The sequence below is a fragment of the Myotis nattereri genome (genome assembly GCF_964212035.1).
Source record: "Myotis nattereri genome assembly, chromosome: X".
In the NCBI taxonomy this organism is placed as follows: domain Eukaryota; kingdom Metazoa; phylum Chordata; class Mammalia; order Chiroptera; family Vespertilionidae; genus Myotis; species Myotis nattereri.
The window spans coordinates 38543067-38554481 of record NC_138078.1 but is presented as its reverse complement, the minus strand read 5'-3'; the positions used below and the strand labels follow the sequence as shown (position 1 = coordinate 38554481).

The following is an 11415-nucleotide window of genomic DNA, read 5'->3' as shown; positions in this document are numbered from 1 at the left end:
GAGGTGCCTTCGGTCAGCGATCAAGATAAAAAACCCAGAGGTGGAGAGGAATTCCGTCCTCTCAGTGAAACAGTGGGATAGTCGGGGTGACTGTAGAGGAGGAATGTGCACTTTGGGTGCCAGGACCCATGAGCGAAGACTGCCCTGACTGAGCCTCACTTGCTTGGGGCCTAGCGCAGTCCTGCCGGGCAGCGGGTGACAGGACGTGCTTTTCTGAATTAATGAGAGATAACGTTGATTCTCCTGATGCCACAAAGGTGGAAAGTGAAGTGGGGAGACATGTGGGGAGTGAGCGAGGTTCCCTGTCTGGGGGTTCCAAATCTGCTGTTGGTTTCTTTCACTGCTGACTAGAGATATACAGGGTGACCCCCAAAATGTATACACACTTTGAATACCTACTAATTCCAATGGTTTTAAGCATAAGAAAGAAACAACAATGGAGCTGTTATCTGTTAAAAGTGTGGACACAAACAGGTAGTTGGACATTCCCTGAGGGGTCTCAGATTGGAGAGGGTGAAGGCCAGACTGAGGGGCCCCTTTCTCCCCACTACCCCAGTGCATGAATTTCATGCACCGGGCTACTAGTATATATATATAATCTCACAGAATACTAGTTAGCCATAAGAAAAGATGAATTACTGCATTTGTGACATGAGAATATCATGCTAAGTGAAATAAGCCAGCCAGAACAAGTTAAGAACCATATGATTTCATTCGTATGTGGGATCTAAAATGGAAAACAACAAATGAACAAACAACAAAACCAAAAAAAAAACATAGACACAGACAAAAGTATGGTGGTTTCTAGAGGGAAAGAGGGAGAGTAGGTAGTGAAAGGTAAAGGGTGTCAAATGTATGGTTATGAAAAATGATTTGAGATTGGGTGATGGGCACACAATGCAATATACAGATTATGTATCATAGAATTATACACTTGAAATTTATATAGTCTTATTAACCAATATTGCCCCTAAAATTTTATTAAAAAATGGACATCAACTACTACTATGCCTTTTAGATCTTCTCTTTTTTATGTTTTGAGTTTTATTCCCTATGTGTTTGTGACATTAGATGTGAAATAGAAATAACATATACATTTAGAAAGAACTTCTCCTTTCATAATTTTACTTTTTCTTCAATATTATCATTTATTTCCTTTGGGGTAATGTGCCTTTTGAAACACAGAATTAAGGAACAGACCACACTATGAAAAAAGCTTGTCTATGAATATTATATTTCAGCCACAATCAAGTTGTTTTTGCTGTTTGAAGAACAAAGCTTCCACTGTAATATAAAAACCACTGTAAACATATTCTTGATATTTTTGTCAACATGTCAATAAAAAAGTAAAAAGTATGAAACAATAATAAAGCTTATAATTAACTTCCATCCATAAATGTATATAACAGAGCAAAATCTCTTACAGTTATACATACACATATGCATAAATATAAGCATTTCTTAAAACAATTTGTAATATAAACACTTAAATTTTTACTTAAAACCCATTTTAGTTAAATTTGATCCCAGTAATAAGCATGTAGAAAAGTAGACCCCTTTTATCTTATTTTTTAAAAAAATATATTTTATTGATTTTTTAGAGAGAGGAAGGGAGAGGGATAGAGAGTTAGAAACATCGATGAGAGAGAAACATCGATCAGCTGCCTCCGGTACACCTCCCACTGGGGATGTGCCCGCAACCAAGGTACATGCCCTTGACCAGAATCAAACCTGGGACCCCTCAGTCCGCAGGCCGACACTCTATCCACTGAGCCAAACCGGTCAGGGACCCTTTTATTTTCTTTAGATAGATTTTTAATTACTTCTGTTCAAATACAGGAATGCCAGTTGTCTGGTTTTTAAGAAACCAGAAGGCCTGTGTGTCATGTAGGGAGAAAATTCCCTACAAGAACCTCAAAAAATAACAAAAACTCCATCATTCTCTTTTGATGGCCTGAGTAAGCAGCTGAAGAACATTGGTCACAAACTGGCTTTTGGCCAGGTTTATCTTCTTCAGTTTCCAGACTGTATATTGCATGGAGCCTTTAGGAGCCTTTGGCTGACTACTAGGTTGTTCTAGCACTCGCACATACTCTTTTATGGAATAAATAGTCCTACTTTGCCTACCCAGTCAATACTACAAAGGAAAAAAGTGTAGTACATTTTATTTAGCAGATGGGTCATTTTAGTTCTCATTTGATGGCATACATGCAAAGAGATATGTTAGTATGATTGAGAATAATTTGTTAATTTTATATCTTAAAAGGCTAGTTCTTATCCTTTGTAAAGCTTTTAATTGAGGCAGAAAACCTTGATCTTGGACCCATTTTTTGAGTGCCAATACAGAAATATTTTTTCACCTTTTGGCAAATGATCAAATACATAATTTAGTTAATAGTTGTGGACTATAACTTTAACACTTAAAATACTTTTTGGACCTCTAATAATGTGGATGCATAAATGAGAGAGATTTATAGGCATACATTTAATTACTTGTAAATTATTAACGGAAATTGTTATTTTTATTGTAAATTGTTTGAGAAAATACTTGTTTGAGAAACTCTTTTTCATTGATTTGCATTGGAAATGGGTTTACACTATTCTTAACATATTTCATCTCCTTTTTCTGGCAATGAGACCTTCTTTTTGGGTACGTAAGTCATGCTGGACAAAGAATGCTTTCTAAATGTAGACAGCCTTCTCCTAAAGTTCCCCCCTGAAAAGAAATACAGGAGAGGGTCAAAACAACAATTTGATGCAGCCAGAGACAAGGTTATGACCACTGACTTTTGCATTCTAAGGACAGAATCACAAGGCTTAGTTTCACTGTGTAAAAAGTGAAGGTGGATGGTACGTTGAATATGATATGGCATGAAGCAGATCAAAAAGGCAGCTGTTACAATTATAATCATTCCTATAGCCTTTTTACGACTCGGTAGATTTTTCTTCATTGAATTTTTTAGTAAGGTCAAAATGATCATTGTGTAACAGACGATTATGATAATAAAAGGAATTATAAATCCAAAAAACAATGACACATAATGCAAGACCAAAACATGATTTTTAGCTTGATCATCCTGTGGAGGCTCAAAGCACTTGGTATTGTTTTTCGCATCTTTTAAAGGCGTGGCTAGTAAAAATGGAGAACTGGTCAAAATCACAAAAATCCAAATGCTAACACATACAAATCTGGCTTTTTTCTGTGTAACCAAATTAATGTTTTGGACTGGGAAAACAATTGCAATGCACCGAAAAAAGCTCATGGCTGTCATAAAGAAGATGCTACAATAGAGATTGACATACAAGGCATAGGTGCTGAGGCGGCACAAAAAGTCACCAAAGAACCAAATGCCTTTGTGAACATAATAGACCACACGGAGAGGCAGTGTACACACACACAATAGATCTGATACTGCTAAATTAATCATGTATATTTGGAAGGCTGACTTCTCATGATATGTTTTTATGAGGACATAGAGCACAAAGCCATTGCCAAAGAAGCCCACAACGGAGATCATAGAGTACAAGGTGGAATACACTTGATTGCGGAAGTCATCAATAGTGTCATTGCAAATAATATTACTGGCAGAAGATACTGTCAGATTTCCAGCTCCATCCATGTTTCTCTAGGAATGTCTGCTTGTTGCCTACAATAGATATATAAAAAATCTTGTCAATTTTTATCAGACCATAAAAAACAGGAGGTAGTAAGCTTTCACTTTATAGTGTCACTATGTATGCGTTTTGACCATGGCAGGAAGCAAGGCTAGTAGGACAATGAGGAGGAATTCAACTGCACCTAGTACCCAGGAGAAGCACTCTTTCTTACCTCCTTTTCCACCTGTGTTTGCCTGATGGACTTCCTCTTAATCTTCAAGAACTATCTAAAACGGCTCCGCTTTATTTTGTCTTATTACTCTAGTACTATTCTGTAAATCTTCCTTTAAAGTGAGTTTGGTTTTTCAATTAGAGAAAAGCTCTAAAGAGAGTGTTATCATAAATATGCATCTACTTATCTAGTTATCTATCAATTTATTTATCATTATCATATATTTACTGGAAAAGCACTGAATTCTCTTGGAGAATAAAATGTGGGTGAAAATTCGTGGTTCCTCTAAGAAGAGGGTTTCCTAGGTAACATCTGCTGTGTGATGCTTCAACCTAGGGAAAATAATTGGATTTTCTATTAATGTAACTAATTCCCCTGAGGAATAATCTTATTCTAGAATATGGTTGACTCTATTTAGAACCACGACAGAACACCAAGACTAGAGACATTTTAGAAGCCATCTAATTATTTTAATGAGGAAAATACATTGAGGTGAAATGCATTTCTAAAATCTGTACCATAAGTTTGGACTCTGAGGAAAGACTAGCTCATTGGAATATACTTTCTGGCTGAATTTGTTGTACCTGTTCATCCTCGTTCTCTTCCTAGACTCACACTCACAGCCTTAACTGTTGAAAAATACATGTTCATTTCTTTCATAACAAGAAGTTGTTACTTGGTCAACTTAGGTCAACTATATCACGGCAGTTAATCAGGGCAAACTAATCAGATAAAAATGGGGATAAGGTAGTGATTTCTTTAATGTTCCTCTACATTATTTTCCTTTATTCTTTATAAGAAGGTGGGAGCAATTCATCAATAAATAATGGTAGATAATTTTTGATTGAAGGCTAATTTGTTGGCCTTTTACACAGCTCTTGCTCAATGGTAAGAGAGGAGTTGGGGTTTGTAAGGTGAGAGGACTGCTTGAGCATGAAATAACTGCCAGCAATAGAAGAAACTGATCTCGTCTCTGCATAGGAACACAGAAACATACAGCTATTATAGTGGTTGTAGGTGGGATATAACTCCCCATGCTTACTACTGCTAGCAATTATATCTGCTGCAAAGATATACGTCATCCATCCATCCAAGTTCTATTTTTTCCTTTCATTACAAAATGTCATTTTGTTTTAACCAAGAACTGTTGGTATATGATAAAAAAAATTGAAGATGAATCTGAGGCTGTATATCTTAAAGTGATAGAGAAAAATTAGTTCACTGTTACTAACCTCTGCATTATTCCTCGGTTTGCTTTCCAAATACCTGTCTCTTTCACCATTTGTCCTCTGAACTCAGGTGTAATTGTGGAAGAAAGGGAAATTGCCTAAACCTAATCTAGTGGTTTGTTTGTTAGCCTTGTATTGAGTTTTCCCCAAGTAGAGCAGTGTTATGTTGTGAATCACTAGATGGTGCTGTTGAAAATTTTTTATATAGCTTTTGTTTTAAGAAGTACACTTGAAGGGTATTAGGTAATTACCATCTGTCCTTCCACTATCTACCCTCACTATATCCTGCCACAAACTCTTTCTGGAATAATTTTTCATACATGATAGCTTCCAATTATGTTATGTTCTTGCTCTAAAACCTTCAATGGCTCCTGAGAACCTTCCGAATAAAATCCAGATTCCTTGGCCAGATTAAAGCTTCCTATAGTCTAGTTGCAATGAAACTTTCCTAGCTTCTTTCTTTTTCTTTTCTTTTCTTTTTTTTTTTTTTTTGCTTTCATTCTGAGTTTATTTAACATTTCATCCAGCTGAACTGGAACAGTACATTGATCCCCACACTGGCAAGACACTGCACTAACACTGAACAGCCGCCGCCCGCAGCACACGCACAGCCACTCCCGCCTGCGGGTCCGGCGCCTTTCCCAGCCATTGAACTTCCTGGGAGCGGTCCTCCAGGTCGCTGGGAGGTGGCCAAGGGCATCCTGTCCGTTTGTTCCTTTTTATAAACCACTGTTACGCTGACAGGAGATAAAAGCGCCAGGAGCCGGAGCTCCTACGATAATGTTAAGTAGACACAGCTCCACAGTTGCTAGCCCTTTCATAATGGCACCTAAAAATGGCAGTTTATCCACCTTCTGCCCAGCCATTGCTTTTTCAGCAAAGGTGAGGATGCTGGGGGGGCTCCCAGTGAGGGGGTGAGCATTCTGGGGTAGCCGGGCGTGGGAGGGCCTCCCGAGCTGGGCTCTCGGTAGGAGCACCCTGGAAGCACCTCAGGGAGACCGCCTTGAATTTCAGGCTTTGACCACTCCTTCAAGAGCAGCATCTATGGCAACAAAACACACGCAAGGCCGGCATGTGTTGTGGGAACCTCTTTTGCTTCAAAGGGTTTAAGACTGAAAAGTGGAGAACATTTTGGAGGCATAAAGGACCTAGCTTCTTTCTTACTTCTCCCCTTTGCAGATCCTAAAATTCAATGGAAAAACTATTTAGCTATATACCAGGAATATTTTTCACATGTTTTCCTACCTGCCTATCTTTTTTCATGAATTTCTTCTTCTTGAAATGCTCTTTCCTCCATCCATGTGCAAAAACTACTCATCCTTCAGCACAAATTACATCTTAACCAAACCTTTTCTCAACCTCTATCCAAAGTAATTTCTATATTTTTCCATGCTGGGGTACTTTTAATCTATCTTGCAGATCAATGATTTGCATGCATGTGTTATCTTTCCTCACAGACTTTCTGGATGATATATAAGAAGGCACCACACATAAGGCTAACACATATGTACCTTGCCCATAAGTGCTCAGTAAATGTTGAGTGAATGAGTAAATTAATGATGGAACAAGTTTGTTATTTGAAAGGATTATTTGTCATCCAGATCCACTTAGTGTTACATTTTCATTCTAGTAATTAAAAATCTTTCCAGCCTCAGAGTCTAAAGTGACTTTGTTAAGTAAAGTTGCTTCCTAAATTATTAAGGAAAGCACTAAATCATAAAGCTAACTGTAAGATTAAAAAACACCCATATCTTGATACAGAGTAATTATTTGTCTGTTAAATAGTATAAATACATTTGAAACTCCCATATCTTTGAATAAAATATGCCAAGTAAATCTGATAAAGAAATTAATAGAAACAGACAAAGAAACAGATGATCTTTATTTCCTTTAAGAAACTTTCCAGCCCTTACAGACCAAAATAAGCTTTCCTAGTAATTTCTATATTTAGGTTCAACTGTTTATTTTTAATTAATCAAGTCAACTGACTTAAAGTAGGCCCCTAAAAAAAAAAAGACTGTAAAATTCTCAAACTAATAATAAATCCTAAAGGGGTAGGGATCATTTAGTCCAAGCCACTCATTATACAGGAAGGCTTTGCTTGCCTTCAACAACGTTTAATTCATATTTATAGAATTACTGTGATTCCCCATTAATGAGACCCATGCTATGTGGATACTGAGATGCCTAATATTCCATTTCTGCCTTCAAGAAGCTCATAGTATTGTGGGGGAAAGGAGTGATGGCTCAGAGTGCAGATAGATTACAATGCAGTATGAAAGAGTTATCATAGCACAAAACAAATGGTTATTAATTGATTGATATAAACAAGCAATAAACATAAATGAACTTAATTTTAATGCAAATGATGAAGGAAGTTACTTTATGAAGATACTTTGCAAGTTAAAGAAACAAGAGTCATTTAGAAAATGGAACCATACCTCTTTGCAGCACTGTAGTATTCTTCAAAAATGTTCCTGGTTGTGATCAGTGCCTCTTATGATATAGTATCAGATGAAGCCTAAACTGAAATCATAACACTGAAAGGGAAGTTAAAGACATTAGAAGCAGTCCAGAAGGGTCATGGGAGCTGAGCAGCTTTAAACACAGTTCCAGGGTGTGTGATGGGACATCAAAACTCTGACAGATTTAGGACGTGTTATTGAATTCCATGCCTCATTCTTTTCTCTCCATTCATTTTTATATCCCCAGGGACAAAACTTGGAATAGAAACCAGGGCTGATTATTGATGTTTGCTTCTGTGTACACGTAACTTCTGTTTCTAAAGATAAACAGAGTATTATAAATACTCTTTTTGCTATGAAGCCATGGTATTGACCATATTTTCTCTTCTAAACAGTTTGTTACAGAGTTCAAAGGGGACATAATTTAGGAGTTCATATCCAAGGATCTAGTGTTTTAGGAATAAGAGTTAGAACAAAAAAAATCAAGTATATTTGTCTGGGATGCCCAAGGGACAATTTTCCCTAAAGGAAAGATGGCTTGGACTTTGGACTGTTCTCCCTAAAAACTCATAATAGCAGTTATTGTTTATATCATTAATTTGGCACATATTATATACCTTTGGAGATAAACTGTTTTATAATTTGTATAGTTAACTTTTAATGAGTGTATGTCTCTTCAATTAAACTATATCATAAAATCTAACAGTATAACAAAACTTAAGAAATGAGAAAATAAGGGTTTTCTTGGAACAGCAGCAACTCGAACACTTTTATTTTAAACTAGAGGCCTGGTGCACAAACTTCGTGCATCAGGGCGGGTCCCCTCAGCCCAGCCTGCACCCTCTCAAATCGGGGACTCCTTGGGGGATGTCCGACTGCTGGTTTAGCCTGATCCTGGGGATTGGGCCTAAACTGGCAGTCAGATATCCCTCTCACAATCTGGGATCACTGGCTCTTAATTGCTCACCTGCCTGCCTGCCTGATCACCCCTAACTGTCCTGCCTATCAGCCTGATCACTCCTAACTGCCTCTGCCTGCCGGCCTGATTGCCTCTAACGCCCCCCCCCCCCGCCAGCCTGATCACCCCAAACTGCCTCTGCCTGCCGGTCTGATCACCCCTAACTGCACCCCCACCAGCCTGGTCACCCCTTACTGCCCACCCTACTGGCTTGGTTTCCCCCAACTCTCCCCCCCTACTAGCCTGGTCACCCCACACAGCCTGCTGTTCAGTCGTTTGGTCATCCCTCACTAACCCACCTGCTGGCCTGGTTACCCCCAACTGCCCCCCCCCTGCAGGCCTGGTAGCCCCTAACTTCCCCCCTCGCTGGCCTGGTTGCCCCTTACTGCCCCTTCTGCTGGCCTGGTCACTCCCAACTGCCCCCCTGCTGGCCTGGTTACCCCCAACTGACCCCCTGCCAGCCTGGTTGCTCCCAACTGCCCCATCTGCTGGCCTGGTTGCACCTAACTTCCCCCCTACCCCCTGCTGGCCTGGTTGCCCCTAACTACCCCCCTCCCCCGGCTGGCCTGGTCACCCCCATCTCCCCCCCTTGCCAGCCTGGTCTCCCCACACAGCCTGCTGTTCAGTTGTCTGGTCGTCCCTCCCTAACCCCCCTGCTGGCCTGGTCTCCCCTTACTGCCCCCCCTGCTGGCCTGGTTCCCCCAAACTCCCCCCTCCCCCCACCAGCCTGGTCACCCCACACAGCCTGCTGTTCAGTCATTTGGTTGTCCCTCACTAACCCCCCTGAAGGCTTTGTCACCCCATGCAACCTGCTGTTCAGTTGTTACTGTGATGGCAACCTCTACAATTTGCATATCCCTTTATTATTAGTATAGATTTGTGTTACCCGATGGCAACTTTCATCCTTGTTTGCAAGGACCCCAGAGACTTGGCACTTTTCATTTATCTGTGGTTTAAGTGACAACAAAATAAACATCTTCCTCCAGTTTATTCTTTGCAAGTATAAATAGGTTGGAACTTTCCAAAGGAACTCTACTGAAAAAAAGGAAATCAAGAGGAAAATAAAGGAAATGCAAAAATATAAAACAGATAAGTTATAAAACTAGGGACCTGAATCTACTGCTACAATATTTCTGTTTGAGTCTACTCTGTCCTTCAATAATCATTGTTAAGATCTTCAATTTCTTTTCCCTCTCTGAATTAACATAGATAACCAATAGCTAGCAGTCTGGGTGAAGTATAAGTTACAGGTGGGAAATAAAGTTGGCTTTAATATTTTGTTATTCAGTCAGTAATATATATATTTTGTTTAACTTGTCCTAGGTCTCTGTAATCAATACAGATATACTAACTGAATGTTGAATGAAAAAAATTCTTTCTAGTCATGAAATTATGTGATTCCACTCATTTTATATATGGGGAAAATTAACTTTTGACATTTTCACAATTTTGTGTTTAGACAAAACTTTTATTTCTCCCTAGTGTGGAAAGAGAAAGAGGACCCTATGAAAAGTTTAATATTACCATGCTAATATACTAGTTAACAATTTCCATGGTAGCTGTGCAATTACAATTTGGCACAATCACTACATGCACATGAGCAAATGTGGCATTGTCTGGGTAACAGTGTAATGTTTCCTCAAGTTTGGGATCCTGATGTGTCTTCTATGCTTCCTTTAGTAATTTTGAGTTTTGCACCTAGCAAGCACTTAATACTTTACTTACTTTCCTCCTTTCCCTTTTCAGTTTCCTTGAGGACTCTTGTCTCTGACAACAGTTTTAGCACAATTTGATTTCAATTATTTAATTATTTAATTCAGGAGTTGTTCAGATATTTTATTTGGAAATATATATATATATATATATATATATATATATATATATATATATATATTCTCCTTGGTTTTTACCCTGTCTTTTTGTTGCTCAAGAGTTAACAAATGCCACTCTAAATTATTTATATGCAAATATGTATGCACCCCTATGTTAACTGCAGCATTATTCCCAGTGACCAAGACTTGGAAACAGCCAAAGTGCCCTGTGATAGAGGAGTGGATAAAGAAGATGTAGTACATATACACAATGGAATACTACTCAGCCATAAGAAAGGATGAAATAATGTCATTTACCACAACATGGGTGGACCTTGAGAACATTATGCTAAGTGAAGTAAGTCAGACAGAAAAAGCTAAGAAAGATATGGTTTCACTCATATATGTATATGTAAAAGCCTAAGCGACCATTATGACTGGATGACTGGACAACCGGCCAGTAGCTATGATGCGTACTGGCCACCAGAGAGCAAATGCTCAACATAGGAACTGCCCCGTGGTGGTCACTGCACTCCCACAGCCAACCTCCCGTGGCTGGCCAACCTCCTGTGGTCCCTCCCCCTGGCCGGCTGGTCATGATCAGCCCTGATCACAGGCCAGGTGGAGGGACCACACATGTACACGAATTCATGCACCAGGCCTCTAGTGTGGAATATAAAACTGAAACTTATGAACACAAACAGCAGTGTGGTGGTTGCCAGAGGGAGGGGGGTGGGGGGAGAGAAGGGTCCTAATATGAAGTGACAGGAGAAGATTTGACTTTGGGTGGTGGGCACATGGTCCTATATACAGATTTTGTAATTTAGTAATCCACACATGAAACCTATATGTTCATGTTGACTAATGTCACCCCACTAAGATTTAATAAAAAAATAAAGAGCTTGGGGAAAAAAGAGTTAACAAATGCCTATAATCAAGTCCCAACTCTATATTTCAAGCAACCCTCTCCACAAACTAGCCCTAGCCTCCTATCCAACCTTCTGTTTCACAGAGAAAAGTGTTAATGGAAGAGGCCAAATAAGTTTTGCTACCTGGAGAAAGAAGAAATCCACTAGTAAGTACTAAAGAGAGTTTAGGGCTCTCAGAAAGAGAGCTTTGAAAC

At 39.2% G+C, this 11415-nt stretch overlaps 1 protein-coding gene across 1 annotated transcript; it reads right to left on the bottom strand.

The window, feature by feature from the left end:
• Positions 1–1225: 1225 nt before the first annotated feature.
• CYSLTR1 (cysteinyl leukotriene receptor 1) lies at positions 1226–3636 on the bottom strand. The gene has a single exon (XM_081081390.1). The coding sequence runs from the start codon at positions 3618–3620 to the stop codon at positions 2604–2606; it is 1017 nt and encodes a 338-aa protein (XP_080937516.1). The 5' UTR covers positions 3621–3636; the 3' UTR covers positions 1226–2603.
• Positions 3637–11415: the final 7779 nt, after the last annotated feature.

Excerpts from the sequence above, each read along its gene's own strand:
- CYSLTR1 (XM_081081390.1), bottom strand. The coding sequence starts at position 3,620 with ATGGATGGAGCTGGAAATCTGACAGTATCTTCTGCCAGTAATATTATT.